The sequence below is a fragment of the Rhineura floridana genome, chromosome 6 (genome assembly GCF_030035675.1).
Source record: "Rhineura floridana isolate rRhiFlo1 chromosome 6, rRhiFlo1.hap2, whole genome shotgun sequence".
Lineage (NCBI taxonomy): Eukaryota > Metazoa > Chordata > Lepidosauria > Squamata > Rhineuridae > Rhineura > Rhineura floridana.
Window position 1 is genome coordinate 156,412,118 of NC_084485.1, and position 20,008 is coordinate 156,432,125.

Consider the following 20,008-nt stretch of genomic DNA (forward strand, 5'->3'; position numbering starts at 1 on the left):
CTTTATCTTCCTCACCTCAGTTGAAATGTAAACATTATGTTGCTGACTGATTTGTTTCCTGGCTGTTCCCTGGCATTTTAAATGATTGTGAAAATTTGGTGGCTTTACATTATCTTTGTCATTGCTTCCAGGTGCTTCACTGCAAAATCCCTTTGTTTTTATTTTAACATCTTTACAGTCTAGATGGAATATGTAAGGAAATGGAAGACAGTAACTTTTTACTTCTTATATTCTTGAGAAATTAAATTTAGTTTCTTAATTACTTGTAATTCCTCAGTCTCTTATTCCAATTTTCCTTTATCATACTTAAGAAGCAATAATCAATCTTAATATTTGAGATGTGTCAGGCAGAGAGTACAGTGTGCTAAAATGTTTCCCCAGATTCTTGATCCTTTGTTTAATTGATGGCTTGTGCGCATTCGTTCTTGTATGGTGGCACTGTCCTGTTTGACTAAAGGGCATTAGAGGCAGGTGATGGCATGTATGATATTGGAGCAGTGGTTTTTTCCCGTGTTCTTCCTTCAGGGAACTCTTTTCACATATGGGTCCCCAGCACAATTAAGAGGATTTGTTTGAGGGATATCCCAGAATATGGATGCACACTGAATTCATATGGAACACTGACCAAACTTTTTGAGCTCTGTGTGAACTGAATGCACCCTAGCATGCCCTCAGTATTGCTTTGTGCGCAGCTGTACATTGTAAAGGAAGGTCTGACAGTGCTGGATAAAGCTCTCTTTCTGAAATATTTGTTGGGACTCCAGCAATATCTAGAGGGCCACAGGTTCCCCACCCCTATATAATATATGGACATTTGGAAGCAATTCTTGAATAATAAACACAATATTGTCTCTTGAGATGACAGCTTGCCTTTTGGGTGAGGCTGGAGAAGATCAGCACACTAGGGTGACCAAAATTATATGCCTTTTTTTCCCCCATGATAAAATGGAGCCCTGTGACTTGTGTTCTGTTTCACTCTGAAAAATATACACTGTCTGATATTGCTGGCAGGTAGATTGTTGCATGAGGGCGGCTGGATGTGATGGGAATGTATCAACTTTAACTGTCAAACGGGAATGTTGCCAAGATGAGCTGTGGGTTGCCACAGAGTGGATTATGGATGGTAAATGCTGCGGACATCAGAAGCCAAAGTGAACAACAGCAGTTGCATTTAAAGCAATCTTTGAATTGGTAAACCTGATCATGGGTCTTTTTGTGCTTCGGTTCAAGGTAATAGTAAATCTTAGCACTCATGCAGCGCTTCAAAGTGTTAAAAGAGTGTCACCTTTATTTCATTACAACAGTATTGTAAGGTAGGCCACAAGCATTACTCTTATATTGCAGATTATACCAGTGGGGGGAAATAGGCTGAGGTTGGAAGATAGTGGCTTGCCTAAGGCAAAAAACTGTTGGAACTCCCCGACGGTTGCAAAAAGAAAGGTTATTTTTAGTGTACTCTTTCTGAGCATGCGTTCTTCAAACCCACACAGCTCCTGTCCTGTCAGTCAGCTGCATGTAGGGCCCAAGCATGGTGCCAGTTGTGTTGGAGGAGGGAATGCACACTTTATCAGGCCCCAGTCTCCAGGAGGCCTGGCTTGGGCGGCAAGCCAAAAACTGAGGCTAAATTGTAGATTATGCTTGAGGATATTATGTTTATTTTCCTGTATCTGTGTGTTTGTGGCAAGGGTGTTTCCAGATCTTGTGAGATTTGCAGGAGTCAATCAAAACACAGCAAGTAACATTCTGCAAGGTAAGCAGCCAGCCCGTCTCCTGTAGCAGAAATAGAAAGAGAGCACTTACACAGGAAACTCGTGGGCCTTTGGCTTGACAGACAAGAGAGAAGTATGCTACTCTATGTGACTTCCTCTCTCAGAACTACACATGCTGGAGTTGTTCACGTATGTTATTAGGCAGGACAACTCCGAGAGCAGCTGTGGCTTTCCAGAAAGCACCTTCACTTTGCAAATGAAGTGCTGTTCCTGCTAGATGTAAAAGCACCCAGTATCCATGATACATAATAATGCCATGGGTGCTGGTTTTGGGGGGATTGGGCAGCGAGTATGAGGAGACAGGGCAGCTGTTTTCTCCATGTATTTCAGGCCCTATATTATTCCTCAGGAGTTTTCATTAGTTCTGTTCACTCACAGGTTCTACACACTGATTCACTGTTATCAACTATGAAATGGGTCTGTGTGTTAGGTATAAATGCCAAAGTGATAAATCCCTTTGCTTTAAAAACAACATATATGTTGATAATATTTTAGTTATTAGGATTTAAAAAAAGAAAACAATGACAACAAATGCTCTTCAAATACAGGTTTGTTTTTTGCAATTTACAGCACAATCTTACATGTGACTACACAATCCCACTGAGTTAAATAGGGCTTGCTTCCAGGTAAGTAGGTATAGGATTGCAGCCTTAATTTTAAATATATTCTTACTGCAAAACTCTCTCCCCCAATATCTGGATTTATGAAGCTGACTTATACAGGACCAGACCCTTATTACAACTGGACTAGTTGAAATAACCTTCCAGGGGTTACAAGCCAAACTTTAATTTATCGGAGGTAAGGGTCAGCCATTGCTGCTTCATCCCAGAAACCTAAGCGTATACGACCAGATATTTGCAGCACTTTGGAGGGACATTCCATCTTAAAACTGAAGCTTCAAGCTAGCATCATCATTACCTTATCCTATTTTTTGAACTTGTTCCATTTTTTATTTTTCCTTGGCACGTCACCTCCTGCCTTGTGTTACCACTTGCCTGATTATGAGTTCTGAAGAACTCAAAAGCTTGCCATAGGTTTGTGACATGTTGGTTGGTCCCAATAAAGCTATTGCCCATCTGTGGATTTTGGAGTATTTTTCTTATGGGCCAACATGGCTACCTTTGCTTTTTGAAATGGACATGGACTGCTTTCAAGTAGATCCCAACTCATGGCGACCCTATGAATAGGGTTTTCATGGTAAGCAGTATTCAGAGGTGGTTTACCATTGCCTTCCTCTGAGGCTAAGAGGCAGTGACCGGCCCAAGGTCACGCAGTGAACTTCATGGCTGTGTGGGGATTTGAACCCAGGTCGTAGTCCAACACTCGCCTAACCACTATGCCACACTGGCTCTCACCTTTGCTTTTTAGATAAGGACAAATCTATTTCTGGGACAAAAAGCACACTCAGCCATTAGAATCTACAGACAGGGGGACACTGCAATGCATTTTAAATTATGCAGTGTGATTTTATGTTATGTACATTTTGCGGGGCGGGAGGGGGATATGTAGGCTAAACAAAACAAAAAGTCCCTTTATTTAATTTATAGCCCGCCCCGTCTCCTAGCAGGAGCCCAGGGCGGCAAACAAAAACACTAAAAGCACTCTAAAACATCTTTAAAACAACCAAGAGACTTAGAAGCGTTATACTCGCTTGGTTTTTTTGTTCTGGAGCGCATGGACCACTAACACATGTGCGCGAGATGATTACAGCCTGGCAGAATTTAGTCTGTAACGATCAGTAAACCGCACAAGCTGGGAAAACTGTGGTAACGTGGAAAAGGACGTCCATACTGCAAAATTTAAGTAATGGTGTGGCACTGAACTCGAGTTTTTCCTCCTTTCTTCCGGAGCTCGCTCTTCTCTCTCTCTCTCTTCGCTCTACAGTCCGATCCTCTGCATGTTTTACCTGGAAGTCAGCGCACTTTATTCTGCGGGCTTTCGCCTCCGTCGCCAGCTGCTCCCGTCCTGCCGCCTCTCCTCACTTTGCCTGCGTCTCGCTTCCTATGCACGGAGGAGGGGCCTGCTGACAATCCGGGGGCTGGGCGGCCGCACGTGCGATGTGCGGGGCGGATCTCCCCGGGGTTTGCGTAGGGCGGCGCTTGCTTGGAGCGCTCCGCCTCCAGCTCCTCCTACAAGAGGCCGAGCGACTTGTCGGCTGGGCGCTGGGCAGCGGACGCACACTTCGCCGTTTGCCGCTTTCCTTTCCCAGCCACTGCGGTCTTGCTGATCGTCATGCCGAGAAGGCTCTCTCGGGCCCGGCCGGGGCTGTTGGCACCGCCGGCTTGCGTCTTCCTCTCCTCCTTCTTCTTGCTGCTGGTACCGATGCCCGGGGCGCTCAGCCTCGGCCTCTACTCGCCCGACGACCCGCTGGTGTTGCTGTCGGCGGACACGCTGGAACGCAGCGTCTTGAACTCCAGCAGCGCTTGGGTGGTCGAGTTTTATGCTTCCTGGTGCGGTCACTGCATCCAATTTTCCCCTACCTGGAAAGCGCTGGCGAACGACATAAAGGGTAAGAATAGCCGTTGGGTTTCCAAAGAGGGCAAGTCTGTTGGAATGTCGAGCCCGTTGGGGAGACTTTTAATTCCCTGCTTCGCCCACCCCCTCACATCAGGTGCGTCGGTGATGGACGAATGTGTAGGATTCTGCACGAGCCCAGAGACGCTCTTTAACTTGATTGTATGTTGCTCGATTATGATTCGTGGCTGTGGATGGTCAGGACTTTGAGGCTGAAAGGAGCTTTTGCTGGTGCCACTCTCTTATTCCTGTGCAGGACTGGGTTGCTGAGACCGCTGCCTGCATATTCCCTCTTCCCACCCATCCGTGGGACGCCGGCCCTTCCCCTTGAGTTTAAATTATACAGGAAATCTATGTATTTCTTTTTTGAATAGCAGTTTCCCTGTTTGTAGAGTTAGTACCAGATTCCCAGTATTAGGTTGTGCCTCTTGCAGCTACTCCTGTGTGTGATTACACACAAGTAATTGCCATTGTGCTCAGTAGGGCTTACTTCCTGGTAACATTGCTGCCTTAAAAGAGTTTCTTCCTGTTCTCTGTTTCTCCCATTCTCCACCCACCCAAGATGGAACTAGAAATCCTGGCTTTAGACTGGGATCTTCCAAAATATACAAGCCTCCTCTCCCATTTATCTGTACATTATATGCTTGCTAAAACTAAACAAAATAAATCTGCAATCAGTCAAGGTGTTGCTGGGATTCATTTGGGGGAAAACTCCAGAGAGAGCAAATTGTGATTACAGACAAATAAGCTTTCAATATGAATGTGTTCCAACTTTCTATATCATCTCACACACACCCCAGCTGTTGATGCAAAGATTATAGCCATGGGCTCTGTAAGTGGCTAACTTTGGCCCTTTCTCTCTTTTCTGCCCCTTCAAGTCTGTGCCTTGCACTCATAATCTCCCCTGGCTTCTCCACTCTGCTCCTGTTGTCATGTCTGTCCATGGCTACATCATTTGTCTACATTTCTGCCTGTGTTGACATATGTGCCCATGCACTTTGCGTCACTTTTGAAGGTGTGACTTCATCTGTCTTTTTTTCTTTGGGCTGATTTTGCTCTTGTCATAGTGTCTGCTATGCTAATTGCTTGTTTTGATTTCATCCTCCTCCGCCTGTTGTCATGTCAGTTTCTGTGTAACTGCCCTTCACGTTGGCAATGGATATCTCTTTACACCTGTACAGAGGATATGGCAGAATGCTGCGGTTGATGACAAGGATCTTATCCAACTTCCGCAAGGCATGTTGGTGGCCACTATCCTCACTTAATTGGGTTTAAAAGGGGATGAGACAAATGTTGAAAGGATCAGTATATCGCAGGCTATCTGAAACAGCTAAGTTCAGAAAAAGGCATTGTAAGCCAGCTTATTTATTTATTTATTTGATTTATATACCACCCTTCCTCCCAGCAGGAGCCCAGGGCGGCAAACAGAAATGCTAAAAACACTTTAAAACATCATAAAAACAGACCTTAAAATACATTAAAGCAAAACGACGTTAAAAGCATTTTTTAAAAAAAGCTTTAAAAACATCTTTTAAAAAGGGTTAAAAACATTATTAAAAAATATATTAACAAGCAATTCTAACACAGGGATAGGTCTCAACTTAAAAGGCTTGTTGAAAGAGGAAAGTCTTCAAAAGGCGCTGAAAGGATAGCAGAGATGGTGCCTGCCTAATATTTAAGGGGAGGGAATTCCACAGGGTGGGTGCCGCCACACTAAAGGTCTGTTTCTTATTTTGTGCGGAACGGACCTCCTGATAAGATGGTATCTGCAAGAGACCCCCACCTGCAGAGTGCAGTGATCGACTGGGTATATAAGGAGTAAGACGGTCTTTCAGGTATCCTGGTCCCGAGCTGTACACCAAAACAGAACCTTGAACTTGGCCCAGAAGCAAATGGGCAGCCAGTGCAATTCTTTCAGCAGTGGGGTGACATGTTGGCAATACCCTGCCCCAGTTGGTAGGGAGTGCTATTGTTCAAGCACTGTTTGTGGAAGTGTCCATTTGGTGGTTGTGGGATAAGAGGATACTAGAAAAGATAAACCTTTGCTCTGATCCATCCAAGCTCTCCTCACAATATTCTCTGCCCAGCTGTTTCTATCCAGGAGGGACTGCAGGCCATTCCTCTGATGCATCCCAGAGCTGCTGTTGCTATTCCTGCATGCAACTAACTACAAGTGGGTCTTCCAGTAATAACGGATTTAACACTAAACACTTCGGGGCAGTTGTGAACACACTTCAGTGCTAGTGATATTTCTAGCAGTAAATAAAAAGGTCAAAGTAACACAAGGAATATACTATTGGAATGGGCAACCTGCAGTCCTCCAGATGTGATTGGACTCCAGCTCCCATCATCCCTAATCATTGGTCATGCTGGCTGGGGCTGGTGGGTGTTGGAGTCCAACAACATCTGGAAGGCCACAGGTTCCCCATCCTCAATCTAAATGTAGACTCTGGAGAAGGAAGGAGCTGCAACAGTAACAAGGAGTGAATGAAAGCAATTCAGCTACCTGAACTTAGCAATTAAAACCAATGACCTTTGACTTGTCTGTTTCTCCCTTCATCCTTTTTGTACATGTGTTTTAAGCCACACCAATTCCTTTATGTTTGTCCTGCTCATCCATACGTTCATTCTCCTGAATTGCTTGTATGATATCCCTGCATCTTAAGATATGAATCCATGCTTCAGAAACTTACAGCCAATCTGGAGTTCATTGTGGTAGGAAAGCACCTGCATGTTTACTTTATCTGTGTTCAAGCACTATCCATTGGGTCCAATCTACCAGGACTTTCTCGTGGATCCTTGCCACAACAGTGTTCTTGTGCTGCGCTGCTCTGATTCAATATGGCTTGAGCTGGAAAACATGTTGGTGAAATGTACACATTTTAAATATTATTATAATACATATGTGCAATTTAAATTTAAAAACATTTCATAAAGGTAAAGGTGTCCCCACACTTGTAGTGCGAGTCGTTTCCGACTCTTAGGGTGACGACTTGCGACGTTTACTAGGCAGACCGTATATATGGGGTGGGATTGCCAGTTCCTTCCCCGGCCTTTCTTTACCCCCCAGCCGGGTACTCATTTTACCGACCACGGATGGATGGAAGGCTGAGTGGACCTCGAGAGGAACATTACATAGCAAACAAATAAAAAAGGTTAATTTAATTAATTCCAACAAATCAGTTGTATGTATGTATGCATGCATGCATGCCAGAAGCAAGGAAGGAACTGCTGCCTGCCTTGGGCTTGGACACCTCTCCTGTGCAAATGGAAGAACTTCGGAGCTTTTAGTTTTGCTTTCCCGTAAGGATGGCTTATCTGTTCAGATGAACAATCATGCATTATCTGTAACCGGTCAGTTTCGAAACTAGACAACTTTAACTTATGGGTTGTTTTAAACTGATCAGAGTTCCTGATAAACCACAATCCCTGGCCTAGATAGATAACCTGACTTTAAGGGGAAGTGAAACTAAAGGCTGCCTAGATTCTCCTCCCAGCTACAAAGGGGAAGGGGGAAACGGCATGAGCCCAAAGGTCATTGTGGCTCCTCCACCTTGTGCACTCCTCACTAAACCATGGCTTAGTGTGATGTGCCAATGCAAGCATTCTCTCACAATTCTGAACAGACTATCAGTTCTCCTTCAGATAAAACCTTTCTTATCTCCACGAGATCATTGTACTCGCATATTCCCAAATAAATACATGTTTCCTACCTCAGAGTTGTAATACACCGTTGTTAATGGTGATAAACGTGGAGATAACTTTTCTTTAAATTTATGCCACAGAATGTTCTTCACCCATGGAGTAAGTAAGATTATTTTAGGTCCTTTTTTAAACTAATATGCCATAAACTATGTTTCAGGGGTACAGCAACATTTTGGTGCTCCAATATCCAGACCCCTATCACTGGAGCGCCACCCCTTCGTGTGATTCAGAATTGAGGCATAATAATACCCTTTTGTCTTGGAATGCCCCATTTTATTTTTACAGCATGTATGGTATTAAAACTTTCTGTCTGGTTCTTCATGGGTTGGGTTTTTTTGAAAACCGACCATAAATTCTCTTTGATTACTTTATTTAATGTAAAACACTGGATTGTTACAACTGTTTCCGTGTTTGACTGCCTTTCTCTTTCCATTCCTTGCCCTAAGCTAGTTTGGTGGTTTTATTTATATTTTAATAGTGAGTCCCTCCACTTTTGTGTTGATCTGCTTCATTGCCTCTGGCTTTCAGGACTGCAGTCTGTTGGGCCTCTTGTTACATCATATCCAGGTGTTTTTGCCATGATCCTTTTACTTTTGCACTGAAGCTCCTGTACCAATTCAGCAAGGGAAAATGATGTTTGTGGAGACAGCTTCTGCATGCAGGTTCCCTTGATGGATCAGGAAATAAGGTGCAAATAGCATGCGGTTTTACATTCAGAAATAACTTGAGACATTCAGTGTGGCTCCATGTAGCAATATGTGGGTGGGATGTGCATTTCCATTGGCCTTGCAATGCAGATAGAAGAAGTGTGCATGCCCAACCACCAGCTTGGGTTGTGTAGGTGTCATTGGACTGAGACCATGGTATCTATATATATATATCTTGAATCTTGCTGTATCTAATTGTGCAGTGCCTAGAGAGCTATTGTTATAGGGTAAAATTTATAAATTAAATGAATATGATCAATTCTTGAATTCAGATCTCATCTCTGCCAGGAGCTCACTCAGTCTTCTTAGGCAAGCCACTGTGTCTGCAGTTCCCCCACCGCCACCCTGATTCCAGTTTGGAGATAGTATTGATGGACTTTGCAGAGCAGTTGTAAGAATTACTAAGATAACAAATATCTGAGTGCTTTGAACACCAATCCACACAAAAGCAGTTGCAATTAAGGACTTGATGACTGACTCCCCTCTCTGTCAGGAGTGAATGAGCAGAGGCTAAAGTTGACTGTTATGCACAAATTCTAAAGGTAAGAAGAGATACAGGAAGCTAGCTTGGGGCTAGGACATTAGTTTATCTTTGCTAATCTGAGCTAGCAGGGATTCCAGGTTAAAAGGAAATGGGAAAGGAGAGTGACAAGAATAGCCTGTAGACCAAAAGAGAAGAGAAGAAAAGAGTGTGAGAAGGAGGGAGGGGAATGAAGCACTGGTGCCACAGCATCTGATTGTCCTGATGCGCAACCTATACTCTGGACAAGAGGCTACTGTAAGGACAAAATATGGAGAAACCGATTGGTTCCCCATCGGAAAGGGTGTGAGACAGGGGTGTATTTTATCACCCTATTTGTTTAATCTATATGCAGAACATATAATACGGAAAGCGGGACTGGACCAAGATGAAGGAGGTGTGAAAATTGGAGAGAGAAACATCAATAATTTAAGATATGCAGACGATACCATACTACTAGCAGAAACCAGTAATGATTTGAAATGAATGCTGATGAAAGTTAGAGGAAAGCACAAAAGTAGGACTACAGCTGAACGTCAAAAAGACGAAAGTAATGACAACAGAAGATTTATGTAACTATGTAACCTTAAAGTTGACAATGAGGACATTGAACTTGTCGAGAATTATCAATACCTTGGCACAGTCATTAATCAACATGGAGACAATAGTCAAGAAATCAAAAGAAGGCTAGGACTGGGGAGGGCAGCTAGGAGAGAACTAGAAAAGGTCCTCAAATGCAAAGATGTATCACTGAACACCAAAGTCAGGATCATTCAGAACATGGTATTCCTGATCTCTATGTATGGATGTGAAAGTTGGACAGTGAAAAAAGAGGGTAAGAGAAAAATCAACTCATTTGAAATGTGGTGTTGGAGGAGAGCTTTGCGCATACCATGAACTGCGAAAAAGACAAATAATTGGGTGTTAGAACAAATTAAACCAGAACTGTCACTAGAAGCTAAAATGACGCAACTGAGGTTATCATACTTTGGACACATCATGAGAAGTCATGATTCACTAGAAAAGACCATAATGCTGGGAAAAACAGAAGGGAGTAGAAAAAGAGGAAAGCCAAACAAGAGATAGATTGATTCCATAAAGGAAGCCACAGACCTGAACTTACAAGATCTGAACAGGGTGGTTCATGACTGATGCTGTTGGAGGTCACTGATTCATTGGGTCGCCATAAGTCATAATTGACTTGAAGGCGCACAACAACAAGGCTGAACACTTCTTTCCTTTTATTTGATGCGGCTCTTTGCTCAGGCTTCAGAGGAACAGAGAACATAAAAAGTAGCTCATCTGGTCCGGTATTCTGTTCTTGCAATGGTCAATCAGATGTCTATGACAAGCCTACAGACTTCACCTGAGTGCAACAGTGCTCTCCTCGCTTGTGATTCCCAGCAACTGGTATTTAGAGGTATACTGCATCCAACAATGGGAATAGAACATAGCCATTGTGGCTAGTAGCCATTGATATCCTTATCCACCATTTAATTTGTTTAATCTTTTAAGGCCATCCAAATTGGTGGCCATCACTACCTTTTGTGGGAGCAAATTCCATAGCTTAACTATGCACTGTGTAAAGAAGAATGTCCTTCTGACCATACTGAATCTCCCAACATTCAGTTTCATTGGATGGTCCTGAATTCTAGTGTTATGAGGAAGAAAGAGAAACTCACCTTGCATAATGTAATACACCTGTATCATGCCCCCCTTACTTGCCTTTTTTCTATCCTAAAAAGCCCCACATGTCTTTCCTCATAGGAGAGTTTGGCCCAGCTCCTTGATCATTTTGGTTGCCCTTTTCTGATTCTTTTCCAGCTCTACAGTATCCTTTAAAAGATGAGGAAACCAGAACTGTGCACGGCAGGGCATGGGTGCATGATAGATTTGTCAAATGGCATTATGACATGGGCATTTTATTTTCAATCCCTTTCCTAATTCCTAGCATGGAATTTGCTTTTTTCACAACAGCTGCTCACTGGATTGACATCGTCTTTGAGCTATTCACTGCAAGTAGTACAAGGTTCTCTAGAGGAGCATGGCCGCGCAGTTGCAGGCATTCCTGGAGGAAACTGATTATCTTCCTAGATCTCTCATTGGCTTTTGATACCATCAATCATGGTATCTTGGACTGTCTGTGGGGGATGAGTTCTGGTATTATGTCCAGGGACAGTTCCAAAAGGTAGCATTGAATGTCTGTTTCTCAGCTCCCTTGGCTCCTGAGCTATGATGTGCACAGAGCACTGTATTGATTCCAAAGCTGTTTAACATCTACATGAAGCCACTGGGAGCAGTCATTAGGAGATCTGGAGTGAGATGCAGTGGTGGGGTGGAGGACTAATAAGTAGAATCTTGTGGGGCCAAACCTGCATATGATTCTTTGTGGGATTTGCACTAGCTGCCACTCTGCTACTGGGCCAAATTCAAGGTTTTGGTACTAACATGTAATGCGCTGTACAGCTCCTGACCAGATTATGTGAGAAATCACCTTATCCCGTCTATACCCAGTAGGTTATTATGTTCTGCAGGAGAGTTGCTCCTTAAAGTCCCAAAGATTTCAGAAGCCCATTTCGCAATAGCTCAGAGCAGGGCATTCAGTGTAGCTGTCCCTGTTCTGTGCAACAGCATTCCTGTTGAGATATGACAAGTACCCACTATCTGCACTTTCTGGAAACAGTTGGAGACATGCTTTCCTAGTTGGATGAATGGATCTCTGCCATGTTTGTGTTGTTTAAACATTCATTTTTTTGTTTTATGTGCTGTTTTTAAGTGTTTTTATTATATTTTGTATCTTTCCTTGGGACATGTACGGAATTATAATAATACTAATAACAACCCCAAGGTTAATTGCTGCAAGATCAGATCCCATTAATATATATGTCAAATTAGGTTTTTGTTTTGCCCCGGTCTTCATTACTTTGCACGCTTTTACACTGAATTGCATTTGCCATTTTTACTGCCCAGGTGGAGAGATGCTTTGGAGCTCCTCGTGATTCCTTTTTGTTTTAACCACTCTGCAGCTTCTCTGCAATATTCATTTCCTCCTTTAGCCCACCTTTGACTCCCTTGTTGTCCAAAGCTCCAGTACAACTCTAGTTGTTCTCCTACTATTAATGTGTTTTTTTAATGTGTATATGTGTGTGTCTTTCCCCACATTTTATGTTATGTGCCAGAAAATGTAAACACTATATAGTATTTGAGCTCTTAGAGAAATGGTATAATATATTCTGCAAATATATTAGAAAGACATTGGAAAGGGGAGAAATGATCAAATGCCATGATATGAATTGCAGATGAAATTTATGTTATTAAATTATGTTGCAGTATCATGATGTAATTTAATTTTACTGATGGCTAGTAGAAAATAAACACTGGCTACTAAGGCCACCCAGAAATTATGGGACCTTAGCTTCAAAACAGTCTAACATGCTGTACAAAGTTCTTTATTATTTATTGTGTCTGCCTCCATTTAACTTAATCAGACTTTATTTTGGAGACATGTATAGAATTGCAGTGTTAGGGTTGTATTCAACGTAGCGCTAAGTTGCTGGTTTGGTCAGTGCAAGGATTTCTCTCTTTTTTATTTTTTATTTTTTTTACAATAATTTTTATTCAAATTTTCATAAAACATAGAAAACAAAATCATAAAACATTCAAAGACAAAAAACAAAACAAAACAAAAATGATTAAACAAAAAAAAATAAAATGTTGACTTCCCATTTGTCACATATCAAATCAGTTATAGATCTACAATATATAACAATCCTGTCTCTTAAATCATATTATAAAATCACTTTCCTCCAGTAGTTATCTTAATTAATCATCAAATCTCATAAACATTACTTTATTCTTTCCACAAAAAGTCAAAGAGAGGTTTCAATTCTTTAAGAAATATATCTATCAATTTTTCTCCAAATAAACATGTCAATTAATCCATCTCGTTAATAATTATAATAATCTTATTGTCATAACCATAGTCCAAATAAACATTTCGATTAATCCATCTCATCAGAATCTGTTAGGTCCAATAATTTCAATAGCCATTATTCCATTATCCCTATTAGTTCCATCTTCCATCTTCAATAGGCCTGTTAAGTCCAGTAATTTGTGTCCAATCTTCCATTATCAGTATTCCATAATAATCTTGCTGTTGTAGCCATAGTCATATAATAAGAGTCTGATGGGAATTTCCTCTATCCCAAATATTTTCTTGCCATCCATTCTGAATAAGTTGCTGAAATACTGTTGTAAAGTCATATCTGTGTTCTTCTTTTTTACAAAATGCACTGGCTCATCTCTTAAGAGTTTTTCCATTGTCACATGGCTGCAGTTAATTCCATAGATTTTCTCTATATCAAGCTCCATCACATCATTCCAGTCCAGAAGATTATCCAAGCCATTGATAACTTTATCTCTAATATCTTCATTAATTTCTTCAGAGATAACGTTAAATTCCAAACAGTAGATTTTATTTCTAAAATCCATAAACTCCAGATCTTTTTCCAATTCCACATTTGTTCCAATCTCCAGGGCTTGTATCTTCCCTTTATTTTTTCTTTTCTCATCTCTGATCTCATTCTCCTCTCTCACAGGATCCCCTATTTCTTTAAGCTCCTGCGTCATTTTGCTCAGTTCAATTTTCAGCTCCTTACTACCCTGTCGCAGGGTTTGTTTCGTTATCTCAATCTCATCCATTATTTTCTGAAACATAGTTACTTCCAGATTCTCAGCCACTTTCTTGATTGCCATTTTTAAAACCACGAAAACAAAACAAAAATAAAGAAGAACCACTTCTTATTTCAGCAACAATTGGGTTAATATTCCAGGCTTGATGACATCACAGTATAAACAGAGCAACCTGCCTTATCTCTCTATGTTCAAGAATGCAAAACAAATTTAGTTCTCAGCATCAAAACAGTTAGTGGCGTCGTGAAGAAGCAGATTCGTCAAAATAAAATAGACCAAAAAGAGAATAGTCCCAGACAATATAATATTCCTCGGAATAGAAATCAGGAATAGAAGTCCCTCTTCTGTTTATTATCTTTAGAATGCACTTCCAGGACAGCTTTTTGCGACAGAAACAGAGATAAGCTGTTAATTTCGTGAATAACAGAGAAGAGCTATATCTCACCCAGAAGTTGTCCAAAGCCGATCAATCTGACAAATCTCCTTTTGCTGCAACAATTTAAACCAAGTAAAAAAAATAATAGGAAGAAGGGTGCTTGCCTGTTAGTCCGTTCTCTCTTTAAAGAAAAGATAAACGTATCGCTTAAACAGATAGAGCTTGTTCGGAAGTCCGTCCGGCATTGTTGGCTGGACCTTATCTCATAAATTAATGAAATCCAGTCCTCCCAACAAAAACAGGCTTTTGAGGTTGATCTCTACGTTTCTCCCTGCCCGGGAGAAATTTCATCAGTCAAAAAAAAAAAAAAAATGTTGTGACTGATTTATATCTGAATAAGCTTCTTTTGAGGCAGGAGCCCGTCCCAAAAGTAGGCACAAGCGTAGTCACCCTTCCCGGAAGTCCAGTGCAAGGATTTCTCGAACAACAGAATGTTTCCCTCTCCTCCCCACCCCCATTCGCCCCCTATATCTGTTCTGGGGTTTTTCGCAGTGCTCTGGAAAACATTTGGGAATGGCATGGAGGCGGAGGATGGAGGCTGAAAGTCTTCTTGCGCTAGTGCTAATCCTTGTGCTAGCAGAATTACTTAGTTGAATACCCCCTAAGGGTCTCAGTGCTATATAATAGAACTATATCTTTCTTAAGCATGCTGTGTATTTGTTTGAAAGGTTTTGGGTTTTTTAATTCAAAGACTGTCCTTTTTCCCCAGGCATTTTAGCGTGTGTTTTTAAATAGTTTTTAATTTTTTTTAAAATTGTGTTTTTAAATTTGTTTTGTGTTTTAAAATTTGTGTATTTGTTTTTATTGTTTTTAATTGCTGTAAACCGCCCAGAGAGCTTCGGCTATGGGGCAGTATATAAATGTAATAAATAAATAAATAAATAAATTGTGATTTTGGAGAAAGGCATGTTTTGGTTGGCTGTTGTGCTGGATACAAGTGCCCTTCAGATCTTTTTTGTTGATGTGGGGGTGTCTTCTACACTAGTCTGCATCATCCGTATTTTTTTAATGTTGTGCTCATGATTTAGTTCCTCCTGTGCCGAGTCTGTCTTGCTGACTGTGAAAAGATCTATAGAATTTGTTTGCAGTCTGTTAGAAGTCGATTCAATGACATGGATTGTTCGGTGAAGTTTCTTGTTTCATCCCTTGCAATATAAAAATGAAAGGTTATATGATTGCATCTACGGTAATGTCAAATAAATGTGCAAAATTTACTGTTGTATGACTTGTTCTTTCAGGTTATCACAAAGAAGCAACAGCAGGTTTTTGTGTTTTTCATTCTAAAGTGATTAACTACTGTCATAAGAGATACGTGTCAACTCTTGTCCAAAAAACTTTGGAAGCTTGTGAAATGTTTACAGTGACGACAGCAGTTAGATCAGCTGCTCTAACCTGACACATTGGATAGATCATCAGCTGTTAAAATGCCTTGCCTCTTGTTAAGATTCTGCCGGTGCAAGACGTCTAGGAGCAACCTGTTCTTCTTGCTTGATTAAAGAAGGCAGCAAATTCATGTCTAACACATTCATTGATTAGGGCCAATTTGTACATTCATTTGTATCAAATGGTAATGATTTTTTTTTAACTGCAACATTTTGGGCTTTTTTTTTTTTTTTTCAATAATTTTTATTCAGATTTTCATAAAACATACAAGACGAAATCATAAAACATTCAAAGACAAAAAACAAAATCAAAAATAGTTAAACAAAAAGAAAAAAAGAAAAAAAAAACAAAAATAAAAAATAAAGAGTAAAATATTGACTTCCCATTTGTCAAAGATCAAATCAGTTATAAGTCTATAATATATAACAATCCTGTCTCTTAAGTCATATTATAAAATCACTTTCCTCCAGTAGTTATCTTACTTAATCATCAAATCTCATAAACATTACTTTATTCTTTCCACAAAAAGTCAAAGAGAGGTTTCAATTCTTTAAGAAATATATCTATCAATTTTTTTTTCCAGATAAGCATATCGATTAATCCATCTCATTACTAATTATGATAATCTTATTGTCATAACCATAGTCAAAATAAACATTTCAATTAATCCATCACATCAGAATCTGTTAGGTTCAGTAATTTCAGTAGCCATTGTTCTATTATCCCTATTAGTTCCATTTTCCATCTTCCATCTTCAGTAGTCTTGTTAAGTCCAGTAATTTCAGTATCCAATCTTCCATTATCAGTATTCCATAATAATCTTGCTGTCAAAGCCATAGTCATATAGTAAGAGTCTGATGGGAATTACCTCTATCCCAAATATTTTCTTGCCATCCATTCTGAATAGGTTGCTGAAATACTGCTGTAAAATCATATCTCTGTTCTTTTTTTCAAAATACACTGGGTCATCTCTTGAAAGTTTTTCCATTGTCACATGGCTGCAGTTAATTCCATAGATTTTCTCTATATTGGGCTCCATCACATCATTCCAGTCCAGAAGATTATCCATGCCATTGATAACTTTATCTCTAGAATCTTCATTAATTTCTTCAGAGATAACATTGAGTTCCAAACAATAGATTTTATTTCTAAAGTCCATAGACTCCAAATCTTGTTCCTGTTCCACGTTTGTTCCAATCTCCGGGATCTCCTCTCTCACAGGGACCCCTGTTCCAGTCTCCAGGGTCTCCTCTCTCACAGGGACCCCTGTTCCAGTCTCCAGGGTCTCCTCTCTCACAAGGACCCCTATGTCTTTAATCTCCTGTGTCTCCAAACAATAGATTTTGTTTCTAAAGTCCATAGACTCCAAATCTTTTTCCTGTTCCACGTTTGTTCCAATCTCCAGGGTCACCTCTCTCACAGGGACCCCTATATCTTTAATCTCCTGCTTCATTTTACTCAATTCAATTTTCAGCTCCTTACAACCCTGTCGCAGGTTTTGTTTCGTTATCTCAATCTCATCCATTATTTTCTGAAACATAGTTATTTCCAGATTCTCAGCCACTTTCTTAATTGCCATTTTAAAAGAAAAATATAGGAAAACCACTTCTTATTTCAGCAACAATTGGGTTAATACTCCAAACTTGGTGACATCACAGTATAAACAGAGCAGACAGCCTTATCTCTCCATGCTTAAGTAAACAAAATGCAGTTCCCAGGATCGAAACAATTAATGGCGGTCGTCAGGAAACAGATTCGTCAAAATAAAATAGACCAAAAAGAGAGTAGTCTCAGACAATATAATATTCTTCAAAATAAAAATCTGGAATAGAAATCCCTCTTCTGTGTATATCTTTAGAATGCAAATCCAGGACAGCTTTTTGCAACAAAAACAGAGATAAGCTATTAATTAGTGAGTAGCAGAGAGAAGTTATGGCTCCCCAGTGAGATGTCAAAAACCGATCAATCTGGCAAATCTCTTTTAAACAGCAACAATTTAAGTCAAGTAAAAGAAAAATATAGAAAGAAGGGTGCTTGCCTGTTAGTGCGTTCTCTCTTAGAAGATAAGATGAACGTTCGCTTTATCAGATAGAGCTTGTTGTTGAAAATCCGTCCCACCTTCGTCGGCTGGACCTCGTCCCATAAATTAATGAGATCTGGTCGTCCCAACAAAAATAGGCTTTGAGGTTAATCTCTTCGTTTCTCCCTACCCGGGAGAAGTTTAATCAGTCAAAAAAAAAAAAATCTGACTGATATATCTGAATAAGCTTCTTTTGAGGCAGGAGCCCGTCTCAAAAGCAGGCACAGGCTAAGTCACCCTTCCCGGAAGTCCAACATTTTGGGCTTTTGATCTTTAACACACACACACCCCTAAAAAAAAAAACTCTTTGCACCTGAAACAATCTTAGGGCACTGAGAAGGGTTCAGCCTGGCGATCTCTTACATGCTGTTTGTTATGTGCAGGTTTAGTAGATCATTTTCAAAGAGGAACGCAGCCATCCACCATTAGCCTGAAATGTTATAGTCAGGAAAACGTTTTACCACTTGACTCTGCAGGGTGCTTAAACTGTTCAGTGGAGGCCTTTTAAGGAGCCATGGGAAGACTCTAGAGGGAGACTTACTTCTGGGTGCCATTCTCTATCCGGTGTGCGTGCAGGGTGTATTTAGGCGGGGGGGGGCTGACTCTGTGCTCGTTCACTTGTGTTTGAGACTGATGCTGGGAAACAGTGGGGTGGCCTCCATGTTTTCCACTCCCCTTTATATATGTGGGCCTGTTCACGTAGTGGCTTGGTATATACAATTCTGATTGTAGTGTGTATGCTAACCAATTCAAGAAACCTCTCTATAACAAAATGGGCTTAGTCCATGAAAGTTTATACCACAATAGATACTAGTTCCCCCCCTCCCCCCTCCCCTCCTCCCCCCCCAAAATACCTACAAGCCAGATTCTAACATCACATCTTGGCATTCTTCGATCTTATTTGGATCTTTGTATAGAATAGCTTCTTTTTCATATATACTAATGGATTCAACCAGTTTTCAAGGTTTAAAACATTATACATTATATCCCTCCTTTCAAATTCTTATTATTTTTTTAAAGCAGATTTGAAACTAATTGCAATGAAGCAGAAAATCAACTTGCTAGTGTATGCCCCCATTAATGTTTGCCTCTTTCGTCATTCCATAAAGAGGTGGCCTGATACAGCCTAAAATCATAGGGTTCCTCACTTATGGTTTAACAGGTCTGTATGTCTGCCATGCCAATTTTATCTCCAAAAATGTGTTGGCAATCCTTTTGTTAATTGATTGCTGTAATTAAGGATGGTTGAATCATTTTGCCAGCTATGGAAATGTGGCCATCTCTGGGGTGGAGTGTAGCGGCTGTTCAAAGGTGCCGTGCTGGGTTAGGTGAAGAACATTTCCATCCCTTTGAAGTTGCAAGAGGGAATTCTAGATATCCTGGCTTGATTTCAAGTTGAGGTGAATTGAGTCACCCCTTCCCTTTACTGGCAGTGATTGTACCGCTTGTGTTATGTTTCTGCTGAGAGGTGGAATCTTTCACTGCACTTCATCAGTAGGACACTCAGCACTTCATAATGAATTAAAATCTGAAGGCTTAAAGTTATTCTTGTTTTAGACAGGTTTGTGATGGTGACTGTAAAACCAAAGCTGGCCAGAATGTTCATGTCATCTACATTACAAATGCCTCCTCTTCTGTTCTTTCTATATAGCAACAGCCATACGACTAGAGTGATAATAACCTTTGCAAACAATGAGAGGGCAAAGAAGTTTCATGCTTCAAAAGCACTTTTGGCAGATCATGGATTATTCATTATTCACTGCTTTAAGAATGCAGTCTCTCCTTTTCCGTTGATAACTGAAGCCTTTAGATCAAATAATTCTGTAAATGAACACACCAGTCCTCCGGTTACTCCAGTTACTTACTTACAACAACCTGTTTTGGAGCATCAATCCTTCTCTAAAGACGACTTTAACGAAACACGTGAGTCGGAAGACCTCCAACTCATCGAAGTCTTCCCTGAATTACCACTGGATGAACAAACCAAAATAATTAATAGGCTAGATCGACTGAAGATGGATTTGCACCAATTACAACATCAGTCTCCATCTCTACCTAGTAAACCTAACGTAAAATCCGCTAAGACTCCTCCTCGTCTCCAGCCAGATGCTCCCATTTCACCTTCTATTTCCTGGACAGAAAGACGACACTTGGATCCAAATGAGACTGGAATATGTTCTCAGCCCTCGCAAACTTTTGGTC

The 20,008-nt window shown here is 40.6% G+C and overlaps 1 protein-coding gene and 1 long non-coding RNA gene across 2 annotated transcripts in view; one reads left to right on the forward strand and one right to left on the reverse strand.

The window, feature by feature from the left end:
• Positions 1 to 1,261: 1,261 nt before the first annotated feature.
• On the reverse strand, positions 1,262 to 4,288 carry LOC133388081 (uncharacterized). Its single transcript, XR_009763657.1, has 2 exons — positions 3,676 to 4,288; positions 1,262 to 1,770 (listed from the first exon to the last, which is right to left on the reverse strand). It is a non-coding gene; the product is annotated as an uncharacterized LOC133388081 (long non-coding RNA).
• QSOX1 (quiescin sulfhydryl oxidase 1) overlaps positions 3,884 to 20,008 on the forward strand; it is an 89,143-nt gene continuing 73,018 nt past the window's right edge. The window contains exon 1 of the mRNA XM_061634252.1: positions 3,884 to 4,278. Coding sequence (XP_061490236.1) covers positions 4,002 to 4,278 — 277 coding nt within the window. The 5' untranslated portion in view covers positions 3,884 to 4,001. The remainder of the gene's footprint in view (positions 4,279 to 20,008) is intronic.